The 17,374-nt window shown below is 41.2% G+C and overlaps 3 gene segments (V, D, J or C); 2 read left to right on the top strand and 1 right to left on the bottom strand.

Annotated features, from left to right (window-relative positions):
- The window catches only part of LOC127531752 (Ig kappa-b4 chain C region-like), a 112,452-nt gene extending 106,239 nt beyond the window's left edge, over window positions 1-6,213 (top strand). Inside the window, 1 exon segment of the C gene segment in view lies at window positions 5,755-6,213. Within this exon segment, the coding sequence occupies window positions 5,826-6,098 (273 nt within the window).
- Window positions 1-17,374, bottom strand: part of LOC110972317 (immunoglobulin kappa light chain-like) — a 238,184-nt gene that overhangs the window by 193,564 nt on the left and 27,246 nt on the right.
- Window positions 15,724-17,358, top strand: LOC127531756 (Ig kappa-b4 chain C region-like). The segment is given in 2 exon segments: window positions 15,724-15,830; window positions 16,849-17,358. A coding segment is annotated over 1 exon segment (267 nt).

Consider the following 17,374-nt stretch of genomic DNA (forward strand, 5'->3'; position numbering starts at 1 on the left):
ACCACGAGGACGACCACGGATCGGCCCGGAAGGGGGCAGAGGGAGAACCCGGCCAGGATCCCCAGCGTCCAGCGGGGCCGGGCCCCAGGCGACCAAGACCGGCGGCCGCCGACAACGCCAGGGGCCGGAGGCCCAGGGCAGACCCAGCACAGGACCCCGGGCCCCAGGCATCCAAGAGGCAACCCCCGCCCCCTCAGGCAGAGGGTCAACATCGCCAGGGGAACCCAGACAGCCACCCGGCATGGGCCGGTGCCCCCCGCCGCAGCCCAAGATCCTCACCTCCCCTGCACATCAGTGTTGGTGAGATCTGTGTTGTTTGCAATTAAAATTGGGGGTAGTAGCTAAGCCGTGCCGGGAGCGGGGTCAACGGGAGGTCCCGCCTCCCCGAGCAACCCCGCCCATCTTACACGGCATGCTGTGTCCCCCAGATGCAGTGTGTGTTATCACTATTTTGCTGACTTTAGTGACTAAGTGCAATTAAAACTTGAGAGGTGAGCCATCAGAGGGTGCAGTGGATGGGGCCACTTAGATGGCCCCCACCACCACACCCAGCACAATGAGCACACCTCCCATAACCCTACATGTGTGTGAATGTGAGCAGAGGAAGTGAGGGGTCCGGGGATGAGGTCTGTAGGGGGCGAGCCACTAAGGGCAATAGGCACCCCCGTTTCCCAGGCGCCCTCCAGCGCAGGACGAGCCAGGAGCAGCTGCCACCAAGACCGGGACCCATTTTGTGGAGCTCTCTGGCCACGGGGTTCCCCAAACACTTAAAATTTTTCCTTTTACTTGTATTTCGGGTTTGATCTTACGATCAAAAAGGAGGGATTTGTGAAGGAAAAATTGTAGGTAATAGGTCATTTCGAACCAACATACAGAAGGTCACCCTTTGACCCCAATTGAAGACACACAGAAGCACACCAACTGCTCAGACGGACAACTATTTGCTGATAGAGCAACAATAACAAGGTTAGATCCTGCCTCTTTTCTCTTTCAGGCAGTATAAACCCTCCAAGGACAGAGAGACTCCTCAGATTTGATACTGGCATTGTCAGCATAGGCGGTCCTTGCTGTATCATTTCTCCTGAATTCAGTAAAGCATTTTTCTCTACATCAGCCATCTGAGTCTCCTGAGTGTTCCTGAGTTCGCTTCCTGAGGTTCCTCACTTGACAGCGCAGAAATTCTCTAACAGGGTGGGGAGTGTTTGGGGCGTGCAGAGGTCAGTAAAGTTAGAGCAGAGGGGAGGAAGCTGTTCCTGAGGCTGATTTCTGTAGCACCTCCAAGATGGGAGGAGGGCCAGCAGACTGTTTCCAGGTGTCCTTGATGATGCTGCTTCACAGGTACCATTGGTGATGCACAGTCTTGATGGAGGGAGTGGAGTACTGATGACACGTTGGACAGTTTTCACCTTCCTCTACAGGATGCAGCTGGTCAGGATGCTCTGGATGGTGCAATGGTAGATGTTCACCAGGATCTTTGGAGACAAGTCTCCTCAGAAAGAAGAGAATTCTTGATCAGAGTTAAGGTGTTGAAGGTGCATGAGAGGTACTCGGAGACAATCCTAACTTAAGTACAATCAAGGTTTCCACAGACAGAAGCATAGCTGTGCATGGGCTCTTTCGTATCACCCATTCTGGTCAACCTCTAGATGTAGGAAGTGAATAAAGGAGCAATGAGGTATTTAAAGGGAACAAATCCCAGTCACTGGTTCACATATGTGGAGCACATTAATGTGGTAGACAGCAACATCAAGTTCACAAGAGAAACAAAGAAGAAAGGAAGAATAGGAGGAATAACATTGTGACTCTTTATGTAGCTGGACTATCTAACAAACTAAAAGAGACTTTCTCGAAACACAACAAGCTAGTGCACGTCATACACAGCAACACCCTGAGACATGAACTGGTTCACTCAAAAACACCAACAAGCAAGCAGAGCAACACTGTATTTGCAATCCAGTGCTGTCAGGATTCTGCATCTCTTACTGCCTTTTGGTACCTTTTTCTGTTTTTTCCTTCTGTGTTGTCTGGTCTCTCTGTCTCCCTCTGTCTGCTGCTCCCTGCTTACTCTGCACCTGGTCCCTGATTGTTGTCACCTGATGCAATCAGCTCAGATTCATTTCACCTGGTCCTCCCCTCTGTATTTAAGCCGGCCATTTCTCTCAGTTGTTGCTGGCTTATCGTCTTGGACTCATTCTGCTTCAGTCTCTGTTCCCTCCTTACCGCTGGACTACACCTGCTCACTGGATCACTCTGCTTTTCCCCCTGTTTATGGATTACACCTTTTGGACTTTGTAGTTTTGTGATTTGGACTTCAGTTTGTTTCCATCTTCAGTCATAGTTCCTTGGTGTGAGTATTTGTCTTCAGCCCGGTTGTTTCGTCACTGTTTAGTTGTAGCCACATCAGTCTTGTTTTCAGTTAGGAGTAGTTTTGTTAAAATAAACCCTTTTTTACTGTAATACCCGGTTGTCTGTCTACTGTGTCTGCGCCTGGGTTCTCCACACCCCACACCCCTGACAAGTGCAGAGACGAGTGCACAGATTAGTACACAGGAAAGACTAAACAGCTTCGCGAGTGTATGGCTCAAACACAGGAGAGCAACTCCTCAGGACAAGATTCAGCTCTTCACCTGCATCTGAAGGATAAAGGACATTCCTTCCCAGAACCAGTGGCTGGGACACTGATGTACTTAACGATTTGTTTTGTGCCTTTAGAAATAGGTGGACTGATATGGGAACGTTGTAATTGGTTGAAGGTGCTGACCCTGTTGATGTTGGTGTTATTGTAATCCAGAGTGGAGGTAGAGAAAATATCTATGTCTGTGTGAGAGCCTAGAGTGGCAAATATACTCCAGTTAATGTGTTGAAACCAGAGCTGCAGTGAAGAATCCGCTTCCTCTGTCGTCATCTTAACTCTTCTTATTGCTGTTTTAGTTAAGTATTCAGTACTTGAGGAGTAGGTACATGAATATCTGTTTTAAATAACATGAATTTTTAGACCCATTTAAAGTCCATATAGGTGGTCCATATAAATGCAAACATTTGAAACAGATCTCTTTTGAAATGACTTTTGTTATAATTTCCTGGGTAGAAATTATTTTGACCATGTGAACATACGAATCTAAACAGAACAATGTAAATGATCAGATTTAGAAATGACAAACAGTTTATCATCTGCTTCAGGTAAACATGAATTTGATCTTGCATTTGAAACTATATCACAAAATATATCAGCTTTCCTATGAAGAAAACAAACATCCATTAACAGTCACTTTTCATTGTGAACTGGGTGATTTCATCAAACTGAAAAAGATCTTGTGATATAACTGAAAGGATGAATATAATTCTGTCTCATCTTGTCTTTACAAATCTTACCAGTTAGAGGATGAACACGTAGAAAAACTCCGTTTGTGTCCAAAGTGAAGAAATGAGCTCTGAGTCTGAGTGCATCTGATTTTCAAGGACATCAGAGTTGCTCATTCATCAGTTTTAAGTAGGTCTATACAGTTTTTCACGTATTCTCTTGCATCTACTGCTTTTTAATATTCCTGTTCATTTTGAACTCTCTTTACATAATACAACTCCACGTGTTTGAGAAAGTTGCTTTGAGGGATGGAAAGATTTTATATGTGCTGGCGGTGGAGATTTATTTTGTTGATCTGTGATTTCAATGTTTTCTTTAAAAAGGAATAGAGATGAAATAACTGTAATCCAGAGTGAAGCTGAGGTCAAAGGTCATTAAAGAAACTTGTCTTATTATATAACCCAAGTCAGATCCTTTGATTATTTGAAAAATAAATAAATAAGCAAAGTTTATATGACTATTAATGACATGGAACCACAATGATACATGAAGAAGCAGTGATAGAGAAAGTTATGTGACATGAAGACAGAGAATTTATTGTCAGTAGGTCATCCTGATTTGTGTGTGTGTGTTCGGTGAACTGTATCAGTCACTTCAGTTTCTGTTCAGTCTGACTGAGGGAGGTTTTTGTACGACGCTTTTTCACTGTGTGAACGAATCCTGGCTGTTGATGTAGAAGTGACCCACACAGTAATAAACTGCAGCATCTTCAGTCTGGACTCCACTGATGGTCAGACTGAAGTCAGAGTTTGATCCTCTGCCTGTAAAACGATCTGGAATCCCTGATTCTCGAGTGCTGGTGTCATAAATGAGCAGTTTAGGAATTCCTCCATCCCTCTGTTGGTACCATGACAAGTTGTCACTATAAATGTTCCGGCTGGTCTTACAGCTGATGGTGACAGAACCTCCCAGAGCAGAGCTCACTGCTCCAGACTGAGTCACTGTGGTCATTCCTCTGGACTCTGAGGATTCAGAGACACAAACAGAAAGCAGCATCATGGTTCTGTGGGCTTCATTTCAGAGGAATGGATGTTGATAGAGGAGAGGAGTCTGATTCTCTGGACTTTACCTGTGAAGCAGCAGCAGAGGAGAGTCCAGATGAGGACGCAGATCAGAGTCATGTTTTTGATGAGGAAAATTTCTGTGTCTTCTGTTGTCATGGAGGACAGCTTTCAGTCATCCAGAGTTGAAGTGTCAGGACTATAAAGTCTCCCAGAGCACTGGAGCATGGTGCTGCTGATGCAAAGTGGCTCTCTATGGAAATGTGTGACTGACTCCAGCAGAGACTTGGATCACTGTGATGAGGCTGATTTTCAATGGAACTGATGGAGAATTTTTAGCCAAATATTGACATAGATATTAGATACTGGATTCAAGTTTACTATGTTTTCTTCTATGTATTTTTTAGCAATTCATGTTTTGTAAAACATCTTCATATGGTTTTATCATTACATTAAAAAATGAGAGAATTCAACTATAGGCTAAAAGATGTATATATTTAAAATAGAAGTGTAATCTGGTCACTTGTTGCATGTAATTTCCAGTTTTGATATCAGATGACAAAATGATACAAACAGCAAATCATGTAGTTGAGTTTGTTTGTTTCAGAGTCAGAGAGCCGTGTCTCTCTACAGTCAGAGGTTTTTGTACGACGCCTCAATCAGGTTGTATCACTGTGGTGGACTTTTGGTGGAGGAACCAGACTGGATGTTGTTCGAAGTAAGTTTATGTGTTTAATACTAAATATGTTATTGAAAAAAAGCTTGTTAAGAAACTGTTTTTGATGGTTTGAAGCAGAGAAAAGCGGATTTGTAAATGAACCTCAAATTTAGTAATAATGTTTTTATTTGTCCACATTGAGCTGAATTCTGATCATCTTTGTAAACTTCAAGTCCACATTTAATTTCAGTCTGGAAATTAATGATATATAATCTAGAAAACAAAACGCTTTCTTCGGATTAGGATGATAAACAGTTCACTTTCAATGTGAAATACTGTTAAAAGATGACCAAAAAATAGAACATTTTATTTGTTTGGTGTTTTTCTTTGTTTCTACTAAATGTTTGAAAGTCATGTTTAATTCAGACTTTTGAAAGCTGTAATTATAACTTTTATTGTCAAAGTTTCCACATCTGCTGGTTTTATTTCCAGAGCACTTTGACATATTTCTGATCAAACTGTGAGATGATTCTCTCTCAGCTGATTTACATGAGAGCTTTCTTAAAGGGAACTGAAACAATGTGTGAGTGTGTGACTGCTGGAGCAGAAAAAGCATCTGACAGAAACTCCTTCAAGGACTAAACCAACCGTCTCACAGTCAAGGTGTCCACGTGTGTGATGTTTGATTGACAGCTGTGTGCTCCCTGTCCTCTAAGCTGATTGGTGTCTCCTAGGTGATGTCCGTCCCACCCTGACGGTGCTGCCCCCCTCCAGTGAGGAGCTGCAGCAGGGGAAGGCCACGCTCATGTGCCTGGCCAACAAGGGCTTCCCCTCAGACTGGAGTCTGTCCTGGAAGGTGGACGGCAGCAGCAGCAGCAGCAGCAGCAGCAGCATGAGCTGGGAGGAGAGCAGGAGCCCCGGGGTGCTGGAGAAGGACGGCCACTACAGCTGGAGCAGCACCCTGAGGCTCCCTGCAGACCAGTGGAGGAAGGTGGTCTCTGTGAGCTGTGAGGCCACCCAGGGCTCCCAGACTCCACTCTCAGAGACACTGAGGAGAGACCAGTGTTCCCAGTCCTGACTCACTCACTGGGACTCTCATACTGGTCTGACTCTGTTACTGCTCTCTGTTTGCTCTCTCTAATTCTCTCTTTTATAACTTTTTTAAATTGTTTTTTTAATTTGTTTTTTTCAAACTAAAAAAGATTAGAACAGCCATATCTTCCTCTTCATAATGATACACTTCATGTTTCCATGCAATAAAGCCTTTTGTCTTCAAATGAAGTGTTTCAGTCTTTTTATTTAATCAAACATCTTAAGATTTCATAATCTACATCAATTTAACAAATAAATAATTATTATGGAATACACTGTATTGTACAAAATTATCCTTTTGTTTTCAGAGGTACATTAAAACTGGTAGTAATAAAGTGGGGAATATCCCAGAGAATTTATATAGATACAATCCCTTCCAAAAGTATTGAAACAGTGAGGTCACTTTCATTATTTTTGCTGTAGACTGAAAACATTTGGATTTAATTTCAAATGATGAATTTGAGACAAGAGATAAACATTTCAGCTTTTATTTCCAAGTATTTATATCTGGTTCTGATACACACCCTAGAAGATAGCACCTTTTGTTTGAACCCAACCATTTTTATGTGAGAAAAAGTATTGGAACATGTGACTGGCAGGTGTGTTGTTTTGCCCTGGTGTGTCCTATTACATTAAATATTGAAACAATAAATACCACTCCATGTCTATGTTCAATTTCAGATTTAGACTGCATCTATAGTTAGAGGTGCAGCCAACATGAAAACCAGAGAGCTGTCTATGAATGAAAAACAAGCACTTGTGAAGCTGAGAGAAGATGAGAAATCAATCACAGCCACTGAACAAACATTGATCGTAGCCAGTACAACCATTTGGACTGTCCAGATGAAGAAAGAAACTGCTGTTGTAAGAGTTGTCGAACAGGTAGACCAATGAAAACAGCAACAGTTGACAACAGAAACATTGTGAGAGCTGTAAAGGACGACTCGAAAACAACTGTTAGTGGCATCAGCAACAACCTCCAGAGGGCAGGAATGAAGGTACCACAATCTACTGTTCGCAGAAGACTTCATGAACAAAAGCACATAGGATACTGTTACACGTGTACAGTGATGACAGTGTCCATCCAGGTGCCAGTGACTTTGATTGCACATAAACATTCTGCAAATGCAGAAGAAATAGAGTTTCTGATGAGTATTGGCTCTCTTTGCTGCTATCTTGACTCCTCGTGTTCACAACTGGGCTTACTTCGTTGTACGCTAGAATAACAGCCAAATTTAATATTGTAACATCACGTAACTACTGTCCTAAATCTAAATAAACACACAATAACAATACATGACACATGCAGCCTAACCACTAACTCCAAATTTCAGCTTCTTGTATCATCAGGTCACTCTTAAATCTGCTGCTGGACACAATATTTATGTGTTTTTCATCTAATATCAATTAATTATATTGACTGTATATAAACAGTTTTTAATGTCACAATGGCCACCGAACACAATGTATATATGTACCAAATGAACAACCAATTATAACTGCTTAACATTAGGTCAGTTACTGAACACAACATATGCAAAACACAACAAGTCCTCAAACTCATATGACCACACAGGTCGTATGTAACATGCACCGGAATACGACCCGTGAGAGCGTATTTACGTTAACGCCCCTATGGGGAACAACGCTTTTCCCTCGCGAAACGTCTTTTTCCTCACTTTTGCAACACGGGTTTAGGGTTAGGGTTAGGGTTAGGGTTAGGGATAGTGTTAGGTAAAAGTTTGTTCATGGTGACGTTTCAGCTAAAACACCGGAGTGTCGATATTTACTCAACCGCTAGAGGTCGCTTAAAACGTAACACTCGGTCGTAATACGGTGGTGTACAGACGACCGATGTGGTCGTTTTTTCTATGAGGACAGGCTCGCAAAACAACTGCTACCCTAGAAGTGGGCTATATTACATACTCTTACAAACTACTAAACACAATCTTGATGCACATGAAAGTAATGAGAGTGTTTGTTATGGTCACCCTCTTCACTGTGCATTGCCACTATGCATTGTTTCTTGCCATGAGGCTACAGCTACAGCATGCTGATTGGCCTATGTTAGCGATAGTTAGCTTCCTTCTTTTCTGACTCTAATCACATTGTAAACATAAAATGCGGCACCACAATTTTAAGATAAATGTAACACAAATATATATATATATATATATATATGGCACTTGTGCACTTTCCTCACCTGCAAATACAGAAGAAATACAGTTTCTGATGAGTATTGGCTCTCTTTGCTGCTATCTTGACTACTCTTACGTTTACGACTGGGATTACTTCCTTGTATGCCAGGAAAACAGCGCAAATATCTCACACTACAGAGCCAATACTGACTCCTACTGATGAAAATGAGTATCGTCTTAAAATTACTTAGGATTATTTTTAGGTGTGACACAAGGCCTTTCAGATTCTGCTAATACAGAAAAAAATAATAGTGGTGGGACAAAACAAATTAGTAAAACTACTATTTCTGTACATCATATGAACTATTAAGATGTACAGGCTGCCACACTACACCAGAAGATGCAAACCACTCATTAGCAAGAAGAATAGGATGGCCAGGCTGGAATTTGAAAAAAAAAAAAAGTGCAGAGATGAGCCTCAGAAATTCTGTGACAAAATTTTATGGACTGATGAGAAAAAGATGAACCTTTACCAAGGTGATGGAAAGACTAAAATTTGGAGAAAGAAAGGATATGCTCATGGTCCCAAACTTAATGCTCATCTGGGAAACACAGTGGAAGTAATGTCATGGCTTGTGCATACATGGCTTCTTCTGGGACAGCTCATTAATCTTTACTGAATATATAATACATGATGGAAGCAGCAAAATGAAGTCAGAAGTGGACAGAAACATTTTGTCTGCCAATTTCAGGAAATATGCAATCACACTGGTTGGTGAATGCTTCATTGTACAGCAAAACAATGACCCAAAACACACTGCCAAAACAACAAAGGAGTTCATCAGGGGCAAGAAGTGGAAGGTTTTAGATTGGCAAAGTCAGTCTCTAGACTTAAACCCAATAGAGCTCCGGGAGATGACGTCACACAATCCCGCCATGCAACAGTCGAAATCAAAACACCGCCATATTGGCAGGAAGGCGCGCTGTTTAAACTACTGCCAGCTAACTCCTAAACGTTCTTCAGCGTCGACATCAGAGATATGGTGGACAGTTGTTGCGCCCCGGGATGCCAGAACAGCCGAGGACGAGCAAAGGGGAGAGTATTTTATCGGATTCCCAAAGATCCTGAAAGACGACAGAGGTGGATCACTGCCATAAAACGCGCAAGAAGCGAGCAGAAGAAAACGGAGCGGTGGAAACCCGCAGGCAACGGATTCCGCTTATGTAGCGACCACTTTGTATCAGGTACAGAATCCGTTTCCTAAGCTTTATATCTGATCGCGTAATTTCTAGCAATATGATGCTGATATGTTTCATGTTAAGTCAACTAAGAGATTTTGAAACATCTGCAATTACTAAACCTGTATGGTTTAAGCTACACTTACCCTCCCAGTGACGACAGCAATATCCTTCGCAGGAAGACTCCAGATCTGAATCCCGGTGACAAAGTTAGCCTGTGTCCATTTATACCCCTCAAGGCTTTTATACGCTTTAAGAGATTCACCGGAGTAGGATGAAGGAAAATTTATCAGGTAATTGTAGATGTCAGGGTACCGCAGGTCCGGTAAAAGGTCCGCGCCGACCGCCTCAAGATTCTTAAATAAGATACAAGGGGCATGATATGGATCGGATATGTTTAGTTTGTCCAGTTTGTTTGTACATTTTATAATATCGTCTGATTTAAAATGAAAAGTAAACTCAGACGGCGTAAATTTTCTACCAGCGCCATTCATTTTGAAGCGGAGTTTCCTGCCAACATGGCGGCGTAAACAAACGGAGTCACGTGACGTCCGGAGCTCTATAGTACTGCATTCTGCCTGCTCAAAGGGAGACTGAAGAGAGTAAGCGCCCCCCCCAACCAAAAAAAACAACAACAACTGAAAGGCGCTGTTGTGAAAGCCTAGAAAAGCATCACAAAAGAGGAATGCAACAGTTTGGTAATGTCAGTGGTCACAGGCGTGATTCTATGATTGCAAGCAAAGGATTTGAAAATAAACATTAAATCTTATTCACTTGAATCTGTTTTAAGTCTATCTGTTCCAATATTTTTGCTCACCTAAAAATGTGAATGCCTGTTACAAATAATGCTCTCTTCTAAGTTGTAAATCAGATCCAGAGGTAAATACCTAGAAATAAAAGTTAAAATGTTGATCTCTTGTCTCATATTGATCATTTGATGTGAAACTCAATTGTTTTCAGTCTACAGCAAAAATAAAGGGATTGCCTCACTGTTCCAATATTTTTGGAGGGGATTGTACATGCAGGATTCATAGTATGACCACTATAAACAGTATGAACAATGTATGGGACATGAGATGGTGCATATATGCGGTATAGACACAGTATGAACACTATACACAGTGTGTATGGTATAAGGATGAAGAGACATACAGTTTGTACACAGTTTGAAGTCTGGGGTGAACATGGAAGGTGGGTGTTGGGGGAAGTGCTGGCTGTCCATGGAAGATGGAGGAGGGAATGTGAAGGGGGTGAGGAGTGTTTGGGGCATGCAGAGGTCAGTAAAGTGAGAGCTGAGGAGAGGAAGCTGTTCCTGAGTCTGCTGGTCCTGGAACAGAGATTTTCGTAGCACCTCCAAGATGGAAGGAGGGCCAGCAGACTGTTTCCAGGTGTCCTTGATGATGCTGCTTCACAGGTACCATTGGTGATGCGCAGTCTTGATGGGGGGAGTGGAGTACTGATGACACGTTGGACAGTTTTCATCTCCCTCTGCTAAGCTCTCCAGTGTGAAACAGAGCAGTTCCAGTATCAGACTGTGATGCAGCTGCTCAAGATGCTCTGGATGGTGCAATGGTAGATGTTCACCAGGATCTTTGGAGGCAAGTCTCCTCAGAAAGAAGAGAATTCTTGATCAGAGTTAAGGTGTTGAAGGCGCATGAGAGGTACTCGGAGACAATCCTAACTTAAGTACAATCAAGGTTTCCACAGACAGAAGCATAGCTGTGCATGGTCTTTCAGTGTCACCCATTCTGGCCAACCTGTAGATGGAAGAAGTGAATAAAGGAGCAATAAGCTATTTAAAGGGAACAAATCCCAGTCACTGGTTCACATATGTGGAGCACATTAACGTGGTGGACAACAACATCAAGTTAACAAGAGAAGCAAAGAAGAAAGGAAGATCAGGAGGAACAACATTATGACTCTTTATGTAGCTGGACTATCTAACAAACTAAAAGGGACTTTCTCGAAACACAACAAGCTAGTGAACTTCAGACACAGCAACACCCTGAGACATGAACTGGTTCACCCAAAAGCACCAACAAACAAGCAGAGCAACACTGTATTTGCAATCCAGTGCAGACACGAGTGCACAGATTAGTACACAGGAGAGACTAAACAACAGCTTCACAAGTGTATGGCTCAAACACAGGAGAGCAACTCCTCAGGACAAGATTCAGCTCTTCACCTGCATCTGAAGGATAAAGGACATTCCTTCCTCGAACTCGTGGCTGGGTCAGCAATGTACTTAACGATTTGTTTTGTGCCTTCAGGAATAGGTGGACTGATATGGGAACGTTGTGATTGGTTTGAAGGTGCTGACCCTGTTGATGTTGGTGTTATTGTAATCCAGAATGGAGGTACAGAAAATATCTATGTCTGTGTGAGAGCCTAGAGTGGCAAATATACTCCAGTTAATGTGTTGAAACCAGAGCTGCAGTGAAGAATCCGCTTCCTCTGTCATCATCTTAACTCTTCTTATTGCTGTTTTAGTTAAGTATTCAGTACTTGAGGAATAGGTACATGAATATCTGTTGTAATTTCCTGGATAGAAATTATTTTGACCATGTGAACATACAAATCTAAACAGAACAATGTAAATGATCAGATTTAGAAATGACAGTTTATCATCTGCTTCAAGTGAACATGAATTTGATCTTGCATTTGAAATTATATAATAAAATATATCAGTTTTCCTATGAAGAAAAAAAACATCCATTAACAGTCCCTTTTCATTGTGAACTGGGTGATTTCATCAAACTGAAGAAGATCTTGTGATATGACTGAAAGGATGAATATAATTCTGTCTCATCTTGTCTTTACAAATCTTACCAGTTAGTGGATGAACATTTAGAAAAACTTTGTTTGATGTGGCCAAAGTGAAGAAATGAGCTTTTAGTCTGAGTGCATTTGATTTTCAAGGACATCAGAGTTGTCATTCATCAGTTTTAAGTAGGTCTATACAGTTTTTCACGCATGCTCTTGCATCTACTGCTTTTTAATATTCCTGTTCATTTTGAACTCTCCTTACGTAATGCAACTCTACATGTTTGAGATAAAGTTTTTTTTAAATTTTGAGAAGATGGAAAGATTTTATATGTGCTGACGGTGGAGATTTCTTTTTTGATCTGTGATTTTCATGTTTTCTTTAAAAAAGAATAGAGATGAAATAACTGTAATCCAGAGTGAAGCTGAGGTCAAAGGTCATTAAAAAAACTTTTCTTATTATATGACCCAAGTCAGATCCTTTAATTATTTGAAAAATAAATAAATAAGCAAAGTTTATATGACTATTAATGACATGGAACCACCATGCTACATGAAGAAGCAGTGATAGAGAAAGTTATGTGACATGAAGACAGAGAATTTATCGTCAGTAGGTCATCCTGATTTGTGCGTGTGTGTGTGTGTGTGTGTGTGTGTGTGTGTGTGTGTGTGTGTGTGTGTGTGTGTATGTGTGTGTGTGTGTGTGTGTGTGTGTGTGTGTGTATGTGTGTTTTAGCTTTTGCTACATTGTGGGGACCAAAAGTCCCCACAACTGTAGGAAAACCGAAAAGTATGTCACTTGTGGGGACCTCATTGCGGCCCCCACAAGTTTAAACAGTGTTTTCTTGGCCATGGTGTTGTTACTGAAAAAAGTAAAAGTGCAAAAACGTTTCTTTAGGGTTAGCCATTGTTTTGGTTAGGGTTAGGGTTTGGTTAAGGTTAGGGTAAGGGTAAGGGTTAGGGGTTAGATATGAATGGGGGTCAATGGTGTGTCCCCACAATGATAGAAAAACACAGTGCTTGATTTAACACGGAGTAGCTGGTAGCTTAGCTCATTATAGTTGCCAAGTAGCTTGCCCAACACTGATTATGCTTCAGTACTGCTTCCACTCTGCTTCTGTCACAGTCAGACAGATTTCTTTATCTCGAGTCCATGTAGCAACAGCTGTGATCAGTGAGTGAGTTTACTGAAGGTCTTCATGCTGCACTTTAAGAACTTCTCATCTATGATGATTTCAAAAATAAAACAGAAAATTAATGTTTGACAACAAAAAATAATCAGTAACTGAGTTTTGGATCAAATTACAAGATCTTCCTTAGCAGATGAAGTTTTTACATGTGTATTACAAGTTTCTACATTTTAAATCAGTGTGAACATCTGCACTTCATTAACAAACTGACAACTCCATCTGCTGAGGAAGATCATGTGATTTGACTGAGAGTTCCACCGCAAGTCAGTTGGTCTTTCCAGTGAGAAAAACAGAATTTGAGTGTGTTGTCAGTGAGTTATTGATCTCTATGTCAGAGACAATGTTTAATTTTACAGGTTTATACTGTGCATATGCAGACACTGTACTGATTCAGTAGATAAAGTTATATAAAGAGGCTCACTTGTTATTTTATGGTCCCAGTTGATTTAACTTCTTTTTTTTTTTTTTTACATATTTAACATCATATTTTCTGACAGTTGAAGGGTGTGTCTGTTTTATTTTGGTTGTCATTGGCCAGGAAGGTTTTTGTTGATGATGTGTCCACATATTGTCCTTCCACCTCTGCCTCTTCTTCGCTGACAGCTCTCCCTTTCCTTCCTTTCCTCTTTCCCTCATGTGGGCATGAGTTAGGTGTGTGGTGTGTGTGATGGACAAAGTTGTGTGATTTACATCAACACGGAGAATTTATTGTCATTTATCGGAAGAAAAGAACGATAAAATGCTTAGTCGTTTTGTTGAAACTCTGTGTGTGTGGGGGTGTGTGTGTGGGGGTGTTCAGTGAAGTGTTTCAGTCACTTCACTTTCTGTTCAGTCTGACTGAGGGAGGTTTTTGTACGACGCTTTTTCACTGTGTGAACGAATACTGACTGTTGATGTAGAATAAACCCATACAGTAATAAACTGCAGCATCTTCAGTCTGGACTCCACTGATGGTCAGACTGAAGTCAGAGTTTGATCCTCTGCCTGTAAAACGATCTGGAATCCCTGATGCTCGAGTGCTGGCGGAGTAAATGAGCATTTTAGGAACTCCTCCATCTCTCTGTTGATACCATGAAAGGTAGTTTGAATCAACATTGCGACTGGTTTTACAGCTGATGGTGACAGAACCTCCCAGAGCAGAGCTCACTGCTCCAGGCTGAGTCACTGTGGTCTGTCCTCTGGACTCTGAGGATTCAGAGACACAAACAGAAAGCAGCATCATGTTTCTGTGGGCTTCATTTCAGAGGGATGGATGTTGATAGAGGAGAGGAGTCTGATTCTCTGGACTTTACCTGTGAAGCAGCAGCAGAGGAGAGTCCAGATGAGGACGCAGATCAGAGTCATGTTTTTGATGGGGAGGATTTCTGTGTCTTCTGTTGTCATGGAGGACAGCTGTCAGTCCTCCAGAGTTGAAGTGTCAGGACTATAAAGTCTCCCAGAGCACTGGAGCATGGTGCTGCTGATGCAAAGTGGCTCTCTATGGAAATGTGTGATGATGCTGATTATCAGTGAATCAATCATTTGATCAGATAATTGATGGGATAGTTTAGATAAATATTTTCACAGATATTAGACATTGGATTTAACTTTACTGTTGAGGATTTACCCTATCAATTTTTATTAAAAAAAACTTTTTCAGTAAAATATTTTTCTTAGAGTTGATTAGCAGATAAGCAAGGGGGTCTGTCTACACTTTCTTCTGTGTATTTTTTTCTGGAAACATTTTTGTACTGTTCTCACATAATATCAAAAGAAATTGCAGAATTCAACTATACATTTACCAAAATTTTCTATGTTAAAAATAAAAATGTAATCTCTGGTCACTTATATTCACTGAGTTTGATACCAATTGACAAAATGATACAAACAGCAAATCATGGAGTTGAGTTTGTTTGTTTCAGAGTCAGAGAGCCGTGTCTCTCTACAGTCAGAGGTTTTTGTACGACGCCTCAATCAGGTTGTATCACTGTGGTGGACTTTTGGTGGAGGAACCAGACTGGATGTTGGAAGTAAGTTCAGTCTAAGTTGTTTTAATTTAGGTAATATTCTTCTTTTCTTGTCTGTACTCTTCTATTCCTCATGGCATGAAAAATAGACTTCATGTTAAGATTAAATTTGCTAACAAATAGCTTTGCAGCAAGAGACAATGTTCATTTTTAAAATTAAAATTTGAAAAAAATATTACAATCAATCTCAAACATCAGCATGGTCCAGAGACAAATCATTATTTCTATTTTACTGGCTGAATGTTGAGGGGTTGTGGGTTTATTTCAGTCTGACAGTCAGAGAGCCGTGTGTCTCTACAGTCAGAGGTTTTTGTACGACGCCTCAATCAGGTTGTATCACTGTGGTGGACTTTTGGTGGAGGAACCAGACTGGATGTTGGAAGTAAGTCAAAATAAAGTTGTTTAAATTTAGGTGATATTCTTCTTTTCCTGTCTATATTTCTCTATTCATCGTGGCAGGAAAAATAAACTCCTTTTTATGTTAACAAATAGTTTTGCAGCAAGAGACAAGTTCATTTTAAAAATGTAAATTTAAAAATTTATCACAATGATTTTAAAACATCAGGATGGTTCGGAGGACAAACCATGATTTCTGATTTAATGGTTGAATGTTGAGGGTTTGTAGGTTTAGTTCAATCTGACAGTCAGAGAGCTCTGAACCAGACTGGATGTTGGAAGTAAGTTTGTACTTTATTTAACACTAAATATGTTATTGTAAAGAACTTGTTTAGAAACCATTTTTGACCATTTTCACTATTTGAGAGAAACGCATATTTTCTTAATGTACCACATGTTTCACATGAATGTTTTATTGTCCTCGTGAAAATTAACTCAGATCAGCTTTTCTAAACTTCATGTCCTCACTGAATTTCAGATTAAAATATAATGATTTAAAATCTAGAAAACATAAACCTTTATTTCTGCTGTGACTAGAAGAATAAACTATTCACTTTTATTAAGTGAAGCTGTACAGTTTAGAAATCAATTTAAAATCAAGTTAAATGATGATGAAAATGCAGAATATTTTACGTTTGTTAGGTGTTTTTCTTTACTTGTCTCTGCAAAATATTTAAAAGGTAATGCTTCGTTCAGATTTTTGGTGACAGTATTTAAAACTCTTCTTGTTAAAGTTTCAACATCTGCTGGTTTTAGTTCCAGAGCACTTTGACATATTTCTGATCAAACTGTGAGATGATTCTCTCTGAGCTGATTTACATGAGAGCTTTCTTAAAGGGAACTGAAACAATGTGTGAGTGAGTGACTGCTGGAGCAGAAAAAGCATCTGACAGAAACTCCTTCAAGGACTAAACCAACCGTCTCACAGTCAAGGTGTCCACATGTGTGATGTTTGATTGACAGCTGTGTGCTCCCTGTCCTCTAAGCTGATTGGTGTCTCCTAGGTGATGTCCGTCCCACCCTGACGGTGCTGCCCCCCTCCAGTGAGGAGCTGCAGCAGGGGAAGGCCACGCTCATGTGCCTGGCCAACAAGGGCTTCCCCTCAGACTGGAGTCTGTCCTGGAAGGTGGACGGCAGCAGCAGCAGCAGCAGCAGCATGAGCTGGGAGGAGAGCAGGAGCCCCGGGGTGCTGGAGAAGGACGGCCACTACAGCTGGAGCAGCACCCTGAGGCTCCCTGCAGACCAGTGGAGGAAGGTGGTCTCTGTGAGCTGTGAGGCCACCCAGGGCTCCCAGACTCCACTCTCAGAGACACTGAGGAGAGACCAGTGTTCCCAGTCCTGACTCACTCACTGGGACTCTCATACTGGTCTGACTCTGTTACTGCTCTCTCTTTGCTCTCTCCAATTCTCTCTTTTATATCTTTTTTCTTTGAATTCATTTTTCAGACCAAACAGAGATTATAACAGCCATATCTTCCTCTTCATAATGATACAGTTCATGTTTTCATGCAATAAAGCCTTTTGTCTTTA

The sequence above is a fragment of the Acanthochromis polyacanthus genome, chromosome 2 (genome assembly GCF_021347895.1).
Source record: "Acanthochromis polyacanthus isolate Apoly-LR-REF ecotype Palm Island chromosome 2, KAUST_Apoly_ChrSc, whole genome shotgun sequence".
Classification (NCBI taxonomy): Eukaryota; Metazoa; Chordata; class Actinopteri; family Pomacentridae; genus Acanthochromis; species Acanthochromis polyacanthus.